This window comes from Scyliorhinus canicula, chromosome 23 (assembly GCF_902713615.1).
Source record: "Scyliorhinus canicula chromosome 23, sScyCan1.1, whole genome shotgun sequence".
Classification (NCBI taxonomy): Eukaryota; Metazoa; Chordata; class Chondrichthyes; order Carcharhiniformes; family Scyliorhinidae; genus Scyliorhinus; species Scyliorhinus canicula.
In genome coordinates this window covers 15,266,119-15,288,820 of record NC_052168.1, presented here as the reverse complement: position 1 = coordinate 15,288,820, position 22,702 = coordinate 15,266,119, and the positions used below count along the sequence as shown (strand labels likewise).

Sequence of the window (22,702 nt, the reverse complement as noted above, 5' to 3'; positions counted from 1 at the left end):
TACCTTGTCGCTCCCCATGGCAATTTACTCAAGAACTTCACAGTCTCTCTTCCCGAGTTCCATAACCACCTCCTCATTCTCTTGGGTGAAGACAGATGTGAAGTATTAGTTCCAACACCGTACCAATGTCCTCTGGCTCCACCTACAGGTTACCCCCTTGGTCCCTTATGGGCCCTACTCTTTCTCTGGTTATCCTCTTCCCATTGATATACTTAAATAAATAAAACAAATAACCTTTATTGTCACAAGTAGGCTGACATTAACACTGCAATGAAGTTACTGTGAAAAGCCCCGAGTCGCCACACTCCGGGGAGAAGTCAGAATTCTCAGCTGGTACGGGAATTATAGAATATCTTGGGATTTTCCCTACTTTTACCCACCAGCGCTTTCTCATATCCCCTCGTTGCATTCCAAATTGCTTTCTTAAGCTCCACCCAGCACTTTTCTGTACTTCACTAATGCCTCCATCGATTTGTTCCCCTTGTACTTGTTAAAGGCCACTCCTTCTCATCATATCCTGAATGTCTCTCTGGTCATCCATGGTTCCCTGGGATTGTTACTCCTTCCTATTACCCTGGAGGGAACATGTTGAGCCTATTTCCTTTCTGAACTCCCCTCCCCCTCATTGCTCTTCAGCAGATATCCCCACAAGTAACTCTTTCCAGTCTACCTTGGCCATACCCTGCCATATTTGACTAAAATCCGCTTTTCCCCCCCCCAAAACCTTTTTTTTTTTTGCAAATTGTAAACCTTTTTTTCCAGCTTGTCAGGGCAGTCACCTTGTGGAGCAGCCTCTCGTACAAGAGTTGCGCTCGCTGGGATGAGGTTGTTAGGAAGTTATGAAATGCTTAAGGAAGCTCAACAAGTCTTGACTTTCAGAGTTTCTTTTTCTAAAAGGAAAAAAATTTGTTTTTCTAGATGCGTTGATAAAACCTGAAATCGCAATGAGCGACGAACGCCAGAAGTACCCCGGTCGATCCCTCTTTGGCACAACGTTGGATAGCAAAGGTTACTTTAAAGGTAAAGAACTGCATAAATTGTAAGGATGCTGCACTATTAACTATTATTCTTGCAAAATTAAAGCAAGAGAGATTGTGTTGGATTTCCATTGTACTGGTTTTCATCCTGAAATATTTCTTCCATCAGCACATGTACCAATGACCCTCACAGTCACTTTCTCTCGTAAGCACATAAGAACTAGGGCAGCATGGTAGCATTGTGGTTAGCACAATTGCTTCACAGCTCCAGGGTCCCAGGTTCGATTCCGGCTTGGGTCACTGTCTGTGCGGAGTCTGCACATCCTCCCCGTGTGTGCGTGGGTTTCCTCCGGGTGCTCCGGTTTCCTCCCACAGTCCAAAGATGTGAGGGTTAGGTGGATTGGCCATGATAATTTGCCCTTTGAGTCCAAAATTGCCCTTAGTGTTACTGGGTTATGGGGATAGGATGGAGGTGTTGACCTTGGGTAGGGTGCGCTTTCCAAGAGCCGGTGCAGACTCGATGGGACGAATGGCCTCCTTCTGCAATGTAAATACTATGAACGAGGAGCAGGAGTAGGCCATCTGGCCCCTCAAGCCTGCTCCGCCATTCAGTGAGATCAGAGCGGATCTTTTGTGAACTCAGCTCCACTTTCCGGCCCGAACACCATAACCCTTAATCCCTTTATTCTTCAAAAAACTATCTATCTTTATCTTAAAAACATTTAATGAAGGAGCCTCAACTGCTTTACTGGGCAAGGAATTCCATAGATTCACGACCCTTTGGGTAAAGAAGTTTCTCCTAAGCTCAGTCCTAAATCTACTTCCCCTTATTTTGAGGCTATGTCCCCTAGTTCTGCTTTCATCCGCCAGTGGAAACAACCTGCCCGAATCTATCCTATCTATTCCCTTCATAATTTTATATGTTTCTATAAGATCCCCCTGCATCCTTCTAAATTCCAACAACTACAATCCCAGTCTACTCAACCTCTCCTCGTAATCCAACCCCCTCAACTCTGGAATTAACCTCGTGAATCTCCTCTGCACACCCTCCAGTGCCAGTACGTCCTTTCTCAGATAAGGAGACGAAAACTGGATACAATACTCCAGGTGTGGCCTCACTAACACCATATACAATTGCAGCATAACCTCCCTAGACTTAAACTTCATCCCTCTAGCAATAAAGGACAAAACTCCATTTGCCTTCTTAATCACCTGTTGCACCTGTAAACCAACTTTTTGCAACTCATGCACTAGCACACCCAGGTCTCGCTGCACAGCGGCATGTTTTAATATTTTAATATTATATCATTTAAATAATAATCCCATTTGCTGTTATTCCTACCAAAATAGATAACCTCACATTTGTCAACATTGTATTCCATCAGGGCAGCACGGTGGCCTAGTGGTTAGCACAACCGCCTCACGGCGCTGAGGTCCCAGGTTCGATCCCGGCTCTGGGTCACTGTCCGTGTGGAGTTTGCACATTCTCCCCGTGTCTGCGTGGGTTTTGCCCCCACAACCCAAAAATGTGCAGAGTAGGTGGATTGGCCACGCTAAAAAGGCAGCATGGTAGCATGGTGGTTAACATAAATGCCTCACAGCTCCAGGGTCCCAGGTTCGATTCCCGGCTGGGTCACTGTCTGTGCGGAGTCTGCACATCCTCCCCATGTGTGCGTGGGTTTCCTCCGGGTGCTCCGGTTTCCTCCCACAGTCCAAAGATGTGCGGGTTAGGTGGATTGGCCATGCTAAATTGACCGTAGTGTCCTAAAAAGTAAGGTTAAGGGGGAGGGGTTGTTGGGTTACGGGTATAGGGTGGATACGTGGGTTTGAGTAGGGTGATCATTGCTCGGCACAACATTGAGGGCCGAAGGGCCTGTTCTGTGCTGTACTGTTCTAAGTCTAAGTCTAAATTGCTCCTTAATAGAAAAAATAATTGGGTAATCTAAATTTATAAAAAAAAAACATTGTATTCCATCTGCCAGACACTAGCCCATTCACTTAACCTATCCAAATCCCTCTGCAGACTTCCGGTAACTTCTGCGCTTTTCGCTTTACCACTCATCTTAATGTCGTCTGCAAACTTGGACACATTCCACTTGGTGAGTGCAATGTCCAGATAAATGCTATGGCTACAAAAGTAGGTCAGAGAGTAGCGCATCTACTGCTCCCCAAAGCTTTTCCACCAGCTACAAGGGACAAGTCAGTGGTGTAATGGAATACTGTCTGCTTACAGCACTCGAGAAGCTTGACAACATCGAGGGAAAAAAGCAGCCCGCTTGATCGGCACTCTGTGCGCTACCTTTTGTATATTCACTCCCTCCGCCACAGCCGTACCGTGACTGTATTGTACCATCTGCAAGCTGCCCTTCAGCAACTTGTCAAGGCTTCTTCAACAGCATCTCCCAAACCCATGCCTTTGACTAGCCAGAAGGATGAGGATAGCGGACGTATGGGAACACCACTGCCTGCAAGTTCTCCTCCAAGTCACACACTATTCTGACCTGGAACTGTATCATCGTTCCTTCACAGTCGCTTGGTCATAATCTGGGACACTCTCTCTAACATCACTGTGGGCGGCACAGTGGTTAGCACTGCTGCCTCAGGGCACCGGGTTTTGGTTTGATTCCGGACTTGGGGAAACTATCTGTGTGGAGTTTGCACGTTCTCACCGTGTCTGCGTGGGTTTCCTCCCACAGTCCAAAGATTGGCACGTTAGATGGATTGGCCGTGCTAAATTGCCACTTAGTATCCAAAGGTGTGCAGGTTATGAGGGGTTATGGGAATGGGGGGGGGGGGGGGGAGAGAGTGAGTGGACCTCGGTAGGATGCTCTTTCGGAGTGTATGCAGACTCGATGGACTGAAAGGCATCTTTGTGCGCTGTAGGGATTCTGTGACTGCACCATGTGGACTGCAATGCTTTAAGAAGGTAGCTGGGCACTGCTTTCTTGAGGACAATTAGGGGTGGGCAATAAATGCTGGTCATCCTATGTTATCTCTCCAGAGGACCTTGGATTAATGGCTCATCCTTGTGTGTGTTAGAACATTGAACATAGAACATACAGTGCAGAAGGAGGCCGTTCGGCCCATTGAGTGTGCACCGACCCACTTCAGCCCTCACTTCCACCCTATCCCCGTAACCCAATAACCCCTCCTTACCTTTTTGGACACTAAGGGCAATTTATCATGACCAATCCACCTAACCTGCACGTCTTTGGACTGTGGGAGGAAACCGGAGCACCCGGAGGAAACCCACGCACACACGGGGAGAACGTGCAGACTCTGCACAGACAGTGACCCAGTGGGGAATCGAACCTGGGACCCTGGCGCTGTGAAGCCACAGTGCTATCCACTTGTGCTACGGTGCTGCCCCAGCTATCCCTAACTACCATATTAGTTGTGGCTCAGTGGTGTGCACCCTCACCTCTGAGTCAGAAGGTTGTGGGTTTGAGTCCAACTCCAATTAAAAATTTTTTTTTAGAGTACCTAATTCATTTTTGTTTTTCAATTAAGAGGCAATTTAGCGTGGCCAATCCACCTAGCTTGCACATCTTCGCGTTGTGGGGGTGAAACACACCCAGACACGGGGAGAATGTGCGAACTCCACACGGATAGTGACCCAGAGCCGGGATCGAACCTGGGACCTTGGTGCCGTGAGGCCGCAGTGCTAACCCACTGCGCCACCGTGCTGCCCTCAACTCCAGACACTTGAAGTGTAGGTTCTGGGATGGCACTCCAGCCCCGGTACTGAGGGAACTCAGAATTGTTGAAGCTGCCATCTCATCTCCCATAGTCTGTTTGTTCAGGTGGAAGTATTTTGAGGACGAGCAGTTGAGTTTTCCCTGCTGCCTTGCTGAAATTTACCCCTCAGCATTAGTAAGACAGATTATCTGGTAATGATCACCTTGCTGTGTACCACCTATGCTCCTCTGTTAAGAGTGACACACTTCTAAAGTACTCCTTTGGTTCTAAAGTGTTTTTAGCGCATCATGAGGCTGTGAAAGGCACTTTAAGTCTCTGCTTTCATCCCCTACTTTAGAGAAACGTCAAGGGCTCGGAAGAGTCATTAACTTCTCCTTTTTGAAAAGGTTCGGAACGGGACAGAGAGACCTGAAGAGGGTCTTGTCCTTGAATTAAAAGAAAGGATTGCAAAGCAGAGAATTTAATGCAGAAGTTCAAAAAAGACAACAAGCGTTTTAATTGTTTTTCAAAACTGATTTGTCCTTGTTGGCAGCAACGTATCCAGCCTGACCCTCCAGTGAGGGAGCATCACATTGTCAAAGCTGCTGTCTTCCGAGTGAGATATTAAACCATGGCCTCACTGTCTGCCTGCTCGGTTGGACTGAAAGATACTACTTGAGAAAACTACCCTGGTGTTCCGTGTCCTGGTTAACTTTCCATAGAATCCCTCTAGAACCGGAGGAGGCCATTCAGCCCATCTAGGTCTGCACCGAAAGAGCCCTCTACCACAGCCCATTCCCCATCCTATCCCTGTAACCCTGCTCATTGGTCATGGCCGATCCACCTAACTTGCAAATCTTTGGGCTGTGGGAGGAAACCGGAGCACCTGGTGGAAACCCACGCAGACACGGGGGGGGAGAAAGTGGGAGGCAGGTTCAATCGAGGAATTCAAGAGGGCATTAGATGATTACTTGACTAGAAACAAAGTGCAGGGGTATGGGGGAAAAAGGCAAGGGAATGGCAACTAAGTCATGATGCTCGTTTGGAGAGTCGGGACAGACACAATGGGCCGAATGGTCGCCTCCTACACCCCAACAACTCTGATTCTGTGATTCATTTTGTTTTATTGCTTGTAAGGCAAACCCTTAGCATCTCACTTTGGTGAATAACTTGAGGTTGAGACTCTTTTTCCCTACATAACCTGTGGAAATGCAAGATCTACCACTCAGTGTGGAAACGGGTTTACACTGGTCATATTCCACATGTGGGATAAAACCTCACAACTGGCTGTCAAAGAAAATCAGACGGTCAATAATTCCAAGTATATTCGAACTTCCTTTCCATGGCTGAAAGGAAAGATTGCACAGAGAGTCCTGTCCTGTTGCCAACTAATTACTCCATTATGTAGTGACTGTCAGACAGATCTCGGAGTACAGGCCCACAGGTCACTGAAAGGGGCAACACAGGTGGAGAAGGTAGTCAAGAAGACAGACGGCATGCTTGCCTTCATTGGCCGGTGCATTGAGTATAAAAATTGGCACGTCATGTTGCAGCTGTACAGAACCTTAGTTAGGCCACACTTGGAGTATAGTGTTCAATTCTGGTTGCCATACTACCAGAAGGATGTGGAGGCTTTAGAGAGGGTGCAGAAGAGATTTACCAGGATGTTGCCTGGTATGGAGGGCATTAGCTATGAGGAGCGGTTGAATAAACTCGGTTTGTTCTCACTGGAACGAAGGAGGTTGAGGGACAACCTGATAGAGGTTTTACAAAATTCTGAGGGGCACAGACAGAGTGGATAGTCAGAGGCTTTTCCCCAGGGTAGAGGGGTCAATTACTAGGCGGCATAGGTTTAACGTGCAAGGGGCAAGGTTGAGAGGAGATGCACGAGGCAAGTTTTTCACACAGAGGGTAGTGGGTGTCTGGAGGAGGTGGTAGAAGCAGGGACAATAGTGACGTTTAAGGGGCATCTTGACAAATATATGAATAGGATGGGAATAGAAGGATACGGACACCGGAAGTGTAGAAGATTTTAGTTTAGATGGGCAGCATGGTCAGTGGAGGCTTGGAGGGCCGAAGGGCCTGTTCCTGTGCTGTACTTTTCTTTGTTCTTTGTTCCATTATTGTAGTGTCAGCCATGGCTCGTGTCACAGGTTTCCGGGTTCAAGTCCCATCCCAGGACTTGAACACAAATCCAAATATAGCACACCATTGAAGTGCTGAGGGGCATTGCTCTGTCGGAGGTACCGTCGTTCAGGCGAGATGCTGAACCCAGCCCCACCTGCCTGCTTGGGATTTTCTTCATTCTTTCCTGGGATGTGGGTATCGCTGGGCAAGGCCAGCATTTGATACCCATCCTTAATTACCCTTGGACTGAGAGGCTTGCCAGGGCATTTCAGAAAGGCAGCTAGGATGTCATCCGCGTTGCTGTGGGGTTCTGGATTCACTTGTAGGCCAGACCGGGTAAGGAGGGCAGATTTCCTTCCCTAGTGCACCAGATGGGTTTCCACACCGGCAGTGTTCGTTTTGTGGTCGCCATTACTGAAACGAGTGACGTATTATCATACCAGAAGGCGCTGCAAGGGTTAATGAAATGTATACCAGCTGCCACTAGAGGGAGCTAGTCCTATGAGGTATATAAGGGATGACGCTGAGCCTTGTGGGAAAGAAGATGCAGTAGGACAGATGAAGGCAGTAGCAGCAGGAGTGAGGAATTAGCTAGAGAGAGAGAGCAGTTGTGTATTTGAGAGTTCTGCAGTTAGAGATAGCACAGTTTAATATAGAAACCTACTTAGGGATGTGAATGAATCTTAGTAGTGTAATAAATGTGTGGTTTGTTTATTACCAAAGGTTTGTGTTCTTTAAGCAACACTCTGCACCCAAGCCATCCAGGTAAAGCAAAATAGAGAACACAACAACACAATTTCAAGCCCAGGTCAGATTTTTTTTTTTTAAATTAGCTGAATTGAAATTTCACCAGCTGACGTCCCCCCAAGATGGATAGAAAAGATCCCCCCCCCCCCAACGACCCATATTTGAAAGAAGAGGAGGGGACTTATTTCCGATGTCCTGGTCAATATTTATCTCTCATTTAACATTATAAAAAAGTGGATTATTTGATCATTATTGTTGTGGGATCTTGCTGAATGCGGATTGGCTGCCACGTTTCCTAGCTTACAACAGTGACTAAATTTCAAAAAAGTTTAGACTATGAAGCGTGTTATATTACTATATGTATTACATATATTACAAATATATATATATATATTTGGGGCAGCAGGGTAGCATGGTGGTTAGCATAAATGCTTCACAGCTCCAGGGTCCCAGGTTCGATTCCCGGCTGGGTCACTGTCTGTGTGGAGTCTGCACGTCCTCCCCCTGTGTGCGTGGGTTTCCTCCGGGTGCTCCGGTTTCCTCCCACAGTCCAAAGATGTGCGGGTTAGGTGGATTGGCCCTGCTAAATTGCCCGTAGTGTCCTAATAAAAGTAAGGTTAAGGGGGGTTGTTGGATTACAGGTATAGGGTGGATACGTGGGATTGAGTAGGGTGATCATGGCTCGGCACAACATTGAGGGCCGAAGGGCCTGTTCTGTGCTGTACTGTTCTATGTTCTTCTATGTTCTATATATTACTCTTTTAATTCAGCTGAGTTGTTGAAATTGAGCCATAGTTTTCTTGTAAAGATAAAGTAATTTATTGAGTAATATAAATTAATATTGTGAGTTCTTTTTACTTAATACTCAACTAGTAAAACAAATAAACAATTGTAGATGTAACTAATTAAATTATATAATACAATACTTTGATAACTAATAACTTCTTCTCACTAGCTTTCCTACGTCTGTTCTCTCTGCAATCCTGACCCACACTCCTGTAAGAAAGAGCGGGAAAACCATTTATATAGGTCCTGATAGTGAGACATCTAGTGTTCAATTGCCTGTACTAGCTTTACATTGACTGATCATGTATTATGATATACCGAGATCACTACAAACTGCTTTAAGGTGTCTGGTTGTGGTAAAATGTGCTATGGAAATGCAAAGCCCTTCTCTTTTATTTATCTTCCTTTCAATTGCAGGGTTAACGGAGGAAGAACAAGCTTCTGCTGTGCCAGGTGAAGCCCAGGCAAATCGCCAACCAGTGCCTCGATTGGAAAAACAACAGGGCAGCTTTTGCAAGACTGAATCGGAAAGGGTTCCTATGCGAGGGCGGGAAGCTGGGAGCAGCCCTGATGCCTCGAGAATCATGAGCCCCAAATCAGGAAGTGCCAAGGTGGCAAGAAGCACCAGATATCATGACAAGGATTGCAAGCCTGAACGTAAGGCATCTCGTTCAACAGTGCCACCTAGCTGTGATGGAAGGATCAGCGAGATGCAATTTGATGGCGACAGATCCCCTGTGGCCAGCACCCCACGAACGATGACTGATGGCGTGCAGTCGGCACGTGAGGCTCTAAAGCAGCGTCCTCAAGATGAGGAGTGCGTAATACCCCAAAATATTAAGCACAAGTTCGGGAGCCAACTTGTGGATGAGCTTCTAAGCGACGACGAGGTTGGTGTGGAAATGAAAAAAAAGCGGATGCTGGAATTGGAAACAAGAACAGCAAATGCTGGACAATGTCAGCAGGTCCGACAGCATCTGTGGAGAGAGAAGGGAGCTGATGTTTCCAGTCTGGATGACTCTTTGTCAAAGCTCTGACAAAGAGCCTCAGCTTTGACAGAGTCATCCAGGCTTGAAATGTTAGCTCTGTTCTCCACAAATTCTGTCAGACCTGCTGAGATTGTCCAGTATTTATATTTGTTCATGGGATGTGGGCGTCGCTGGCTGGGCCAGCATTTATTGCCCATCCCTTTTTTTTTTTTTTTTTTAATTTAGTGTATCCAATTCATTTTTCCAATTAAGGGGCAATTTAGCGTGGCCAATCCACCTACGCTGCACATTTTTGGGTTGTGGGGGCGAAACCCACGCAGACACGGGGAGAATGTGCAAACTCCACACGGGCAGTGACCCAGAGCCGGGATCGAACCTGGGACCTTGGCGCCGTGAGGCAGCAGTGCTAACCCACTGCGCCACCGTGCTGCCCCTTTATTGCCCATCCCTGAGGGCACTTAAGAGTCAACCACATCGCTGTGGGTCTGGAGTCACATGTAGGCCAGACCAGGTAAGGACGACAGATTTCCTTCCCTAAAGGACATTAGTGAACCAGTATGACAATCGACAATGGTTTCATGGTCACCTTTTATACTTTTAATTCACTATTTATTTTTTTCATTGAATTCAAATTTCAATTTTATGTTAGTTTGGGAAGAATACCTGTGGAGTTGGCTTCAGTGAATGATGGACACATTAGCATAGCGGCGATGTTACTGGACTAATAATCCAGAGGCCCTGCTTAATGCTCCAGAAACAAGAGTTCAAATCCCACCGTGGCAACAGAGGGAATTTAAATTCAAATTAGCTAGTAAATTTGGATCTCAGTAATCCAAATGCTCAAGAATGGTGGCCCAAGAAACTACCAGATTGTCAAATAACAATCCGGTTCAGTAATGTCCTTGAGGGTGGGGAAATGGTGCCATCCTTGCCCAGTGTGGCCGAGACGTGACCTCTGACCCACAACAATGTGATGGACTCCAATCTCAATGGGCCTAGCAAGCCCTGAGTTGTATGAAACCACACCAGAAAAGTTAAAAGGACTGCGTGGCTCAAGAAGGTTGCTCAGCCCCATCTTTTCATGGCAATTTGGGGATGGCCAATAAATGGCCCTGCTGGTGACGCCCCAAAAATGAATTTTCTTTAAAATCACCCAATTCTCCAAGCTATTAAACCTTCTTTCTCGCCTCTATTTTTGTTCTACAGCCCTTTATTTTGCACGTCTCCACATTTAACCCCTTCCTTTCACTCCACGTTGTCTATTGTGCATTTGCATTAGTAATCCTAGACGCTAAGACTCATTGAGCCAAGTAGTTTAATACTGGAGATCAAGAAAACACCCTTATCCCCATACTGAATGGAATATCATTATTTTCTGCGTAGTATTTGAATACATTAAGCTGCACCCTGATCCTGTAAATCTTCAATCCCTTTATGAAGCATTCAATTGGAAGGAATGCGTTATTATTTTATTGGAAATCTACTCCATCAATTCTGCATTCGGAACTTCCTGCTCCCTCCCCGTCCATCCCAAATTTCTAATCTCCATTGGCCTGTTGTTCTTAAATCAACCCTGTCTCAAATGTGTAACACTCTCGCCTCAGGGCAAGAAGGTGGAGGCTTCAGGTCATACACTACGGACATGAGCGCCTCCTCTAAACAGGCACTCCTCATTCAGTATTGAGGGAGTGCTGTCCTGTCAAAGATGTATTTTGGATGAGATGCGAAACCGAGATGCCTCGGGTGGACAAATAAGATCCCATGATGCAATTCAAAGATGACCAATTCAATATTGGTCTCTCCACCAAGAGATCATGGAGGTCTTGTGGCGAGTGGATCTGAGCCAGACGTTCTGGGACTTAACGGTCAAGCCCGCAACCTGGCCAAACAGGTTGAATATCAACATGCAAATTCTTTCCAGCACACACCAATGCAGGCGGTAAGAGAGGGAGAGACACCTGGTCAGCCATGTTTGATGTGGAGTGGCGCCCCCTCAAGCTACAAGCCCCCGGCAACCGACTAGCGACCTGTTCCGGGAATTACTAGCGAGGGAAGCAGATGAAAGTCTGCCTGAGTGCCCCGTTAGGTACGGGAAGAGAAACGACAACAACTAACTGGACGTTTAGCAATTAACGTTTGATATAGATATAGATATAGAGAAATACAGCACAGAACAGGCCCTTCGGCCCACGATGTTGCGCCGAACTTTTGTCCTAGGTTAATCATAGAATTTTGGACAATTTTTCATGGCCAATCCACCCAACCTGCACATCTTTGGACTGTGGGAGGAAACCGGAGCACCCGGAGGAAACCCACGCAGTCACGGGGAGGATGTGCAGACTCCACACAGACAGTGACCCAAGTCGAAATCGAACTTGGGACCCTGGAGCTGTGAAGCAATTGTGCTATCCACAATGCTACCGTGCTGCCCTTAAGAAGTTAACCTACACTCCATTATTCTACCCTAATCCAAGTACCTATCCAATAGCCGCTTGAAGGTCCATAAATTTTCCGTTTGTTTTTGGAATCTTGCTGTGCACTAATTGGTTGCTATGTTTCTTTTTTTAAAAATAATTTTTATTGAGAAATTTTGATTTTATACAACAATAACGCACCTTAGTAAAATACCGAAAATAACAATAATATTAACAATCATATACATTCGCCCCATCCCCATGAACAACCCAGCATTTTAACAACAACGCAAATTAACACACTATAAAGTTACAGAATAAACACTACAATAATGCACCCCCCCCCCCCCGGGTTGCTGCTGCTATTGACCCAGTTACCTATCTCTGAGCCAGCAAGTCCAGAAAAGGCTGCCATCGTTTATAGAACCCTTGTATTGATCCTCTCAGGGCAAATTTGACCTTTTCCAATTTTATAAATCCCGCCATGTCACTGATCCAGGTCTCCACGCTTGGGGGCCTTGCATCCTTCCATTGTAACAGAATCCTTCGACGGGCTACTAGGGACGCAAAGGCCAGGACACCGGCCTCTTTCGCCTCTTGCACTCCCGGCTCCACCCCAACCCCAAAAATCGCGAGTCCTCACCCTGGATCCAACCACCCTCGACACCGTCCCCGCCACCCCCTTCCAGAATTCTTCCAGTGCTGGGCATGCCCAGAACATATGGGCGTGGTTCGCAGGACTCCCCGAACATCTGGTGCACCTGTCCTCACCCCCGAAGAACCTACTCATCCTAGTCCCGGACATATGGGCCCGGTGCAGCACCTTAAATTGGATGAGACTAAGCCTCGCACGTGAGGAGGAAGAGTTGACTCTCTCCAAGGCCTCCGCCCAAGTCCCGTCCTCTATCTGCTCCCCGAGTTCCTCCTCCCATTTAGCCTTCAGCTCCTCCACTGACGACTCCTCCACCTCCTGCATTACCTTATAGATGTCAGACACCTTCCCCTCTCCTACCCACACCCCCGAAAGCACTCTGTCCATCGTCCCCTGCGAGGGCAGCAAAGGGAATCCCTCTACCTGTCGCCTAGCAAACGTCTTTACCTGCAGGTATCTGAACATGTTCCCCTGGGGAAGGCCAAATTTATCTTCCAGTTCCCCCAGGCCCGCAAACCTCCCGCCAATAAACAGGTCCCTCAATTTGCTGATGCCCGCCCTTTGCCATCCTCTGAATCCCCCATCCGTGTTCCCCGGGATGAACCGATGGTTGCCACCCAGTGGAGCCTCCATCGAGCCCCCTGTTTCCCCCCGATGCCGTCTCCACAGTCCCCAGATTCTTAGGGTCGCCGCCACCACCGGGCTCGTGGTAACCCTCTTGGGGGAGAGCGGCAACGGTGCCGTTACCATGGCACCCAGGCTCGTTCCTCTACATGACGCCATCTCCATTCTTTTCCATGCCGCCCCTCCCCCCTCCATCACCCATTTACGCACCATTGACACATTGGCTGCCCAATAGTACCCCAGAAGGTTGGGCAGCGCCAGCCCACCTCCATCCCTTCCTCGCTCCAGGAACACCCTCCTCACTCTCGGAGTCCCATGTTCCCACACAAAGCTCAGAATACTGCCGGTCACTCTCCTAAAGGTTGCTATGTTTCTTATATTACATCAGTGAATATTTCTTTCTCCCCTTTATTCCCTCCCTCCTGCTCCTCTGTCCCGCCCCCAGTATACAATTGTGACTTTCCACTAAGTGCCAATGCACTGGGGCAGTGTTTTATTTAAGTGCCTCATAATTATGATACTTATGTACTTTTTAAGGCTTTTCCTGGTTTTGAAGTGCTGGGTAATTACAGGGCGGGAAAAAAGCTCCAAAAGCATTTTCTCAGTAAAGGGCCAGCTGTTAACTGAAAGCCTTGACCCCCTGCCATTGGGCCATCAGTAAATTGCGTTGTTGCAGGGCTGCACTTGAGTCTAGTTGATGTTGATTATCCACCTCCCACAGGGGAAAGTAGCCGCTTAATGAGGCCCAAATTCAATCGGGTGATAATGCCTGTGCAGAAATAGCCCCAGACGTTCAATGGGTTAACAGGTGAAGATTGGTCACCTTTGGGTGAGGTACCAGAGATAGATAATGAGCCTGCAGTTGTTTCCTGTAGGATTCCGTTACTCCTGACCCTCCAGAGAAAATGGAAAAAGGAATGTCATTTGATCTGTCTGATCATACAGCCAATGTGGTGACTTGCGTCTTGTTTCTGTGAAGGTTAATAAGTTCTTGAAACAGAAGGCGATGTCATCCAACGGATCGGATTCCTTAGCTCAGCCACAGGAGAAGCCCGCTGATCATGCAAATTGGTATGAAAGAATCGGCTATCCTCTCCGCTGTAACATCTTTCCAGGTACTGCCCATTCCTAATCCAAGTCTGACGTAGAATATTCACTGAAAGCGTTCGCTTTGTTACTGCCGAAATATTATTCAGTTAAAGAGAAGAGGAAATAAGCACTTGTTTCACAGGCTGTAAAGCACTTTACAGCATCGTTAGGTCTTGAACAGCGCTATGTAAGCGCAAAATTCTTTATAACCATTCCCTGACGATTCATACAATTTGTATTTCAATAAAGTACTTGTAAAATGGCCGGCATTTGTTGCCCATTCCTAATTAGGGACGGTGGTGGTGAGCGGCCTTCTTGAGCCGCTGCAGTCCATGTAGTATAGGTACACCCACAGTGCTGTTAGGGAGGGAGTTCCAGGATTTTAGGGCAGCACGGTAGCACAAGTGATTAGCACTGTGGCTTCACAGCGCCAGGGTCCCAGATTCAATTCCCTGCTGGGTCCTGGTCTGTGCGGAGTCTGCACGTTGTCCCCGTGTCTGCGTGGGTTTCCTCCGGGTGCTCTGGTTTCCTCCCACAGTCCAAAAGACGTGCAAGTTAGGTAGATTGGCCATGATAATTTGCCCTTCGTGTCCAAAAAAAGGTTAGGAGGGGTTATTGGATTACGGGGATAAGGTGGAAGTGAGGGCTTAAGTTGGTCGGTGCAGACTCGATGGGCCAAATGGCCTTCTTCTGCACTGTATGTTCTATGTTCTATTTCGATGCAGCGACAATGAAGGAACGGCCAATATATTTCCAAGCCAGTTTGGTGAGTGGCTCGAAGGGGCGTGTCCAGGTGGTGGTGTTTCCACACATCTGCTGCCCTTGTTCTTCTCGGTGGTAGAGGGCATGGGTTTGGAAGGTGCTGTCGAAGGAGCCTTGGTCAGTTGTTGCTGTGTGACTGGAAGGTGGTACCGTTCCAGCAGCCAGCCAATGGGGTTTCCCATTGTGGCCACCCCCACGCTGTAGGGAAATCTGTGGGCGTGAGTGCGCTGCCGGCAAAGTGAAGGATCCCGCCGATGGAGAATCCCGCCCGGAGATAACTAATTTTAAGGATCTGGTGTGCACTGCCTGAAGGGGTGATAGAAGCAGATTCAATAGGAACTTTCAAAAAGGGAATAAGATAAGTACTAAGGGGAAAAATGTTGTGGAGAGCTATGGCGAAAGATCAGAACGATCATTGTAACATTCTTCCAAAGAGCCGGCATCGACACAATGAATCGAATGACTTTGTATTGGGCATGTGTGGATCTGTAAAGCTCCTCTCTCTTCCCAAACCCTGCACCTTAGATGCGCAGCGCGCTTGGAGAACATTGCAATCGTAATAGGCAAAATTTGGACCTCCTACACCTGAGAATCGCCACTCCATCTTCTTTGTAACTGGGGCTGAAAATGATTGACCAATCGGAACTCTAGGTGTATCGTATTAAAGTGCGCAAGTATTCCCTTTGACATAGCTACAGTGTCTGAATACATGTGCCGTATAAAATATCAGCGTGTGAGGGGGCAAGGGGTGGGGTCATTAATTGGTATCACCCACTACGCAAAGGGAATCGATATGCTTAGATTTGGCGATGGTAGCATATAGTTGTATTTTTGAACAGGGGCTGGTTTAGCACACTGGGCTAAATCGCTGGCTTTTAAAGCAGACCAAGCAGGCCAGCAGCATGGTTCAATTCCCGTACCAGCCTCCCCGGACAGGCGCTGGAATGTGGCGACTAGGGGCTTTTCACAGTAACTTCATTGAAGCCTACTCGTGACAATAAGCGATTTTCATTTAATTTCATTTCATAAATCTGGACTAATGCGCGGAGGTTGCGAGTTCAAATCTCACCATGGCGGCTCACCACCACCTTCCCAAGGGCAGTTAGGGATGAGCAATAAATGACTGCCTAACCAGCTCACACTCACATCCGGTGAGTGAATAAAAAAAGGCTGAGCAAATTTAGATTAGATCTTACAAATCTGGAATAAAATGTCAGTTTTAGGAGTAATAATCAGGAAATTACCGGATTGTTGTAAAAATTCACCTGGTTCACTAATGTCCATTGGGGAAGGAAATCTGCCGTCCTTACCTGGTCTGTCCTAATAATAATAATCAGTGTCACAATTAGATTTACATTAACATTGCAATTAAGTTACTGTGAAAATCCCTTAGTCGCCACACTCTGGCGCCTGTTCGGGTACACAGAGGGAGAATTCAGAATGTCCAATTCACCTAACAGCACGTCTTTCGGGATTTGTGGGTGGAAACCGGAGCACCCGGAGGAAACCCATGCAGACACGGGGAGAACGTGCAGACTCCGACACAGACAGTGACCCAAGCTGGGAATCGAACCCGGGTCCCCTGAAGCTTTGAAGCAACAGTGCTAACTATTGTGCTCCCATGCCGCGCCCTACATGTGACTCCAGATCCACAGCAGTGTGGTTGACTCTTAACTGCTCTTTGGAATGGCCCAGCAAGCCACTCTGTATCGGCAGTTCACCTTCTCGAGGGCATTTGGGAATGGGCAATAAATGCTGGCCGAGCCAGTCTCGCTCACAAGCCAGGGTGGCATTAAAAGAAAAGGATGGGTTGGTGGCTGGAATGCCACATATTAGATTTCCAAGCCAGCCATAGCTCCAACTCAGAATTGCAAACACTGGCGGGTACGTTTCTGCCCTCTTCGTTTCGGTAGGTTGCGACTTTCCCTGTATCGAAGCTGACGTCAGTTTCCGTGGGAAGGTGAATTTCTGACGAGTTACCCCCGTTAATTTGAAAATGGACACAGCTGCAGAGTGTGAACAGTGGGCAGCAGCGCTCTGCTGGCATGTGTGGTAATGTATTATTGATGCTTCATTTTGGGATGTCAGGTGCCTCGGGAGAATGGAAGAGTGAGGCACAATCCACCTACACGAAAGAGGTGCATCACCGCTTTAAACACGACCCAGAACACTGGCACGGGAGAACGACCGATCAATTGGGTACAGTATAATTTCTTACCAATTGCCCCCCCTCTTTCCTCCTCCATGGGTCATTCCTTTCTCCAAATACAATTCCCAGTCTCTAGCAAGAATGTGAATGAGTAAAGTTAATGGGGTGAGAGAGGGAGGTGCCTCTTACTGGTGGCACCCCTTTCGTCCATCAAGGCCCCCACCCTTGTACCTAATCCACAGTTGGGCTTTGTTTGGGCAGTCAGCAGTTACTGAACCTCTGCCCAAATGCTCAATCTTCACGGGAGTCTTGATGGGATTCCCTTTTTTTGGGCCTTGCACCCGTACGTCCGTCATTGGCTAGATCAGGGACTCTGGCTCTTTCTACCCATCGCTGGCTGTCTGTAACCAATCATTGGTGATCCTGCCACTGGCTCTGCTGAAATTGACGAGTCCAGCATAGATTGTGGGGTGGGAGGTGGTGGGGGGGGGGGGGGGGGGGGGGGGGAATGGTGATTGATTGACTGCCTTCTCTTGTTAATCCATCAAGGGAGCATGAAGCAAGCTGTCACAGATGCAGGACAAAAAGACTGTGAACACTCAGCGAGCCGGGCAGCATTCGGGGATGTGACGTTTTTGCTTTCCCACTCTTTCTGCTAACTTGCACTTCCTCCTAAGTTGCACACCAGCCTAAAACTTAAATCTGGTGCTCTCTCCTTCTGGCAGGCACATGTACACAAGAGGACACAAAGAGTTTGCCGGAGGGTATAGACAGATTAAGCGAGTAGGCAAAAAAAATTGGCAGATGGTGTGTACCGTGTGAAAATGTGAACTTGTCCACTTTGGCGGAAAGGATAGATACGCAGAATATTATTTAATTGGTGTGCGAGTATAGAACGCTGCGGTACAGAGGGATCTGGGAGTCCTTGTATATGAATAACAAAAAGTTAGTGTTCAAGTACAGCGAGCAATTCAGAAAGCAAATGGAATGTTGGGATGGAGTATAAAAGTCTTGACACAAGAGCATTCGTGAGACCAATTAGTATAATGCGCCATTTTGGTCACCTTACTTAAGGAGGGACGTCCCTACATCGGGGAAAGCTCCGAGAAGATTCACTAGGCTGATCCTGGGATGAAGGGTTGGCCTTATGAGGAAACATTGAGCAGGTGCGGCTTATGCACTCCTTGGATTTCAGAAGAATGGGAGGTGATCTTATTGAAACGTATTGTTATTGGAGACGTGTTTTCAGAACCCCAAAATGTATCATGGAGTTCAACCAACTCCCACCTTTAATGGATTGTTGCTTTTGAAGCACACGGCTTGTTCCCCAGGTGTAGTATTACAATTATGGACACGGGGGTTTTTAAAACAAAACAATGTTTATTCCATGAACTCAAATTAACCATTTAAATAAACATTGGATCTCTTAACACCCCTTACTTCAAAGATAACCCCGAAAATAATATAGCACTACCCAATCCTGCAAACTGTTCCTTTACACATCCAAAAGACTTAACAAATCCTTCAAACAGAAGCACATTAGATTGATATTCAATACGGAGACCTTTTTACAATTCCGATTTCACCAAAGGATTAAGAGATAGTCCTTCATGGCAGAGGTCACCAGCAATGCAGCTCACAGCCACACCCAAGCTTTCTTCAAAACTGAAACTAAAACTCCCAAAAACTAACCTCAAAATGGCTGAACTGAGCTCAGCTCCACCCACTCTCTGACATCACTATTGCTTAACCATCCATTTCTTAAAGGCACACTCACATGACAGTATGAGATTCTGAGGGGGCCGGACAGGGTAGATGCAGAGAGGATGCTACTCATCCCTCCCCATGGGGCAATCTGGAACTAAGGGACACAGTTTAAAAATAAGTGGTCTCCCATTTAAGATGTAGATGAGGAGGAATTTTTTTAAAAAAACGCATTTTATTCAAACCTGTATCAAAGTAGTTACAGCAATAAACACCCTGGGAAACATTCTTCCCAACAACTCTACAGTTTGTACAGATTTTCCTCCTTTTTCACCGCCCCCCCCTGCGATGAACAGCTCCTCAAACACGGTCACAAACATCCCCCACCTTTTCTCAAACACCCCTGCTGAGCCCCTGAACTCATACTTTATCTTCTCTAACAAGTCATACAGGTCACCCAACCATGCTGCTGACTCCGGTAGCGATGCCACTCCAGCAAAATTCGTCCCCCTGCAATCCGAGAGGTGAAGGCCAAGACATCGGCCTTCCTCCTCTCCATGAGCTCTGGCTTCTCTGAAACCCCAAATATCGCCAACAAAGAGTCCGGGTCCACCTCCTCCATTGTCCTGGCTAAGACCACGAACACTCCCGCCCAGAATCTTCCCAATTTTTCACAACCCCAAAACATGTGCGTGTGATTCGCTGGCCCACACCTCTCACACTCATCTGCTACCCCCTGAAAGAACCCACTCATTCTCGCCCGAGTCATATGCACCCTGTGCACCACCTTAAACTGTATCAGGCTCATCCTTGAACATGAAGAGGTCCCGTTTACCCTTCGCAGTGCCTCATTCCATATTTCCCAATTGATCTCCATTCCCAACTCCGCTTCCCATTTCTCCTTGATCTTCACCACCCTCTCGACTCCCTGCTCCCCCAGCCACTTATATATATAATATATATATATATATATATATACACACACACATCCGGAAGCAGCATCTTCTCTCAGAGTTAGTGTTCGAAATTCTCTTCCCCAGAGAGTGGCGGTTAGGGTTAGGGGCTGAGTTTGGCAACTTTTGATTGACAATGGAATTGAGGATTATCGGAACTGACAGGGAAGTGGAATTAAGGCCACATCAGAGCAGCCACGATCTTATTGCCTGGCAGAACATGTTCGAGCGGCACAGTGACCAATTCTTGCTCCTATTTCTTGCTTTGCAGTTTCTCATGTTTGCTGAAAAAAAGACATTTTGCCAAAGCTTTGTGTCCAACAAGCGTCCGGATCGCTCGCAAGAATACCATTGTTAGGGGAAACAACAAATACATGAGAAGAGCGTGCTGATTGGTTGGCAAGTGCACTCTGGTTGGTAAAGGAGTTGCCATGGAGAATGCACCAGTTGATGGTGACTGACAGTCAACTGCCAAGCATTGTTTGACATTTAAACCAGGCAGCTTGACTCTGGTTAAGGAATTGCCCTGAGAAATGAACCAGCGAATGGCTATCATTTACTTTGGCTGAAACAGGCACAGTTTGTGACCATGTTCTTTCGGCCTACAAAGAACAGGTGTTGTGTATTAACATATGTAGTTTCCAGCATGTAGCTTCCGGTACACACAATCGCACTGCGAGCCTGACTGACTATTTTAAATTGGTTGTCAGTGTAATTCTTAGCACACTGAGGATTATTTAGCAAATATTGTTGCAATCATGGGCTGATTTGATGTACATACATTGCGCCTGTTTCAGCTAAACATGATGCATGGCAGCCATTTGCTGGTTCATTTCACAGGGCAATGCAATCAGATGCCAGCTGCCTGGTTTAAATTTCGAACAATGCTTAGAAGTTAACTGTCAGTTGCCACCAACTGGTGCATTCTCTGTGACACTGCCTCTACTAATCAGAGTCCAGTTTCTAACCAATCGATACTCTGTTTTCATATAGTATAAATTTGTTGTTTCCCCTTTGGTATTCTTGTGAATTGTCCTGATGGGTACAAGCCAAAAAGCTTCGACCAAATGTGTATTTTTTTCAGCAACAGACAACTTCTGTACTACCAAATGACTAATTTCACATGTTGTTTGACCCCTCCTGGTGTCTGCCCTTTTGTTCTTTTCCTGACGCCCCACCTGCTTGTCTTTGCCGCTGTACTTCCTTAAAAGCTGTTAAATCCCTTAACTACTTCAAAAGGGGCCGAAAAAGTTAACCCTCGTTTCTCTCTCTCCACAGATGCTGCCTGACCCTCTGAGTATTTCCAGTATTTTGTCTCCCTATTTTCACGTCTTCCCCACCTGCAGAGTTTTGCTTTCGTTGCCTCAAGCACTGCACCCCAAAGAGCGACCAGGTCCTTTTTCAAAGTCTTTAACCTCATCCAGCCAGTCCAATGATCTCAATTGTTTGCCTGAGGACATGTTGAGGGCAGCCCAGGCAGTTTCACTCGCCAGAATTGTGCGACAGTGTCCCCAGGTGGCTTGGTTGCCAGGAAGGGAATGATGGGATTGTGAACAGTGGCGAACTCTTGCCCTTCAAAGTGTTGCCCAGCAACACCCTGGGAGAATGCCAAACCCACGTTTCTGGTGTATCGTTCGGATTGGGGGGGGGGGGGGGGGGGGTTGAGGGCAGTATCAGAGGTGAGGTGGAGGACTTTGCGTTTTCCACTCAAACCAGTCAGTGAGTTGAGGGGACCTGGTTTAGCTCAGTTGACTGGGCAGCTGGTTCGTGATGCGGAGCGAGGCCAGCAGCGTGGGTTCAATCCCCACGCCGGCTGAGGTTATCCATGAAGGCCCCGCCTGCTCACCCTTGCCTGCGATGTTGTGACCCTCAGGTTAAATCACCACCAGTCAGCTCTTCCCCCTCAAAGGGGAAAGCAGCCTATGGTCATCCGAGACTATGGCTGTGTTACTTTACTAATAGGAGATTCTTCACTCCTTTGTCTTTCAACATCTTAAAAAATAAGGTTAAGAAACGTGATCCAATTCACAAGTTTGCATCCTGACACTAGCAAGGTTGTCTGTCATCTTTTTAGGTCATTGGGTTGAAATGAGTATTGTTCATCGGAAAATGAAGAAAGCATTAGAACAGCTGGAGAAACAATCGGAGAATTCTTAGAACAATCAAGAACATAAAAGGATGAAACAAAATGGCTTCCCGTGTGTCTGTTTTGTGCAACTGGACTGACAATTTTAAATTGGTTGCCGTCTCATTGTGAATGATGGCAAGAGTAGGATTTTTAAAAAAAGAGCGAGTGAAGGAGAAACTGGTCTTTGTTGGGCAGGGATCACATCTGCTGGGGTGGCCCTGATCCCCATTTCTCCATTTTCTGTTAGCCCTGCGCTTTCAGGAGATATATGGCTGCCCACCGAGATCCCAATTCAAAGTTAAACATCACAAGACCTGGGCCACGTTTCATCCACCTTGCAAAGACAAAACTGGATCCATCCAGCCTCAGGATTATCCAGCTCCAGAGTTGAGTTACTCAACTGTGGAAAATAAGACCCTGGGGGCCTGATTGTGAATGAAGAACTGTGGGGCTGCGAAATGGTTAGCATTGCTGCCTCACGGCGCAGAGGACCCGGGTTCGATCCCGGCCCCCTGCCCGTGTGGAGTTAGCACATTCTCCCCGTGTCTGCGAGGTCTCACCACCACAACCCAAAGATGTGCAGGGTAGGTGGATGGGCCCCGCTAAATTGCCCCATACATTGGGAAAAAATGAATTGGGTGCTTAAAGAACTGTTTTACCAATTTAGTTTGTCTTGGGCAGCACGTTAGCACAGTGGTTAGCACTGTTGCTTCACAGCTCCAGGGTCTCTGGTTCCATTCCCAGCTTGGGTCACTGTCTGCGCGGAGTCTGCATGTTCTCCTTGTGACTGCGTGGGTTTCCTCCGGGTGCTCCGGTTTCCTCCCACAGTCCAAAGATGTGCAGGTTAGGTGGATTAGAACATAGAACATAGAACAGTACAGCACAGAACAAGCCCTTCGGCCCTCAATGTTGTGCCGAGCCAT

At 47.3% G+C, this 22,702-nt stretch overlaps 1 protein-coding gene across 2 annotated transcripts in view; it reads left to right on the top strand.

The window, feature by feature from the left end:
* Positions 1–21,955, top strand: part of LOC119956513 (testis-expressed protein 33) — a 30,573-nt gene extending 8,618 nt beyond the window's left edge. Inside the window, exons 3-7 of one of the 2 annotated variants that reach the window (XM_038783797.1) lie at positions 919–1,020; positions 8,733–9,205; positions 13,974–14,109; positions 16,934–17,044; positions 21,726–21,955. In XM_038783797.1, the coding sequence (XP_038639725.1) occupies positions 919–1,020; positions 8,733–9,205; positions 13,974–14,109; positions 16,934–17,044; positions 21,726–21,808 (905 nt within the window). In that variant the 3' untranslated portion in view covers positions 21,809–21,955. The remainder of the gene's footprint in view (positions 1–918; positions 1,021–8,732; positions 9,206–13,973; positions 14,110–16,933; positions 17,045–21,725) is intronic. The other variant, XM_038783798.1, reaches the window with a different exon arrangement.
* Positions 21,956–22,702: the final 747 nt, after the last annotated feature.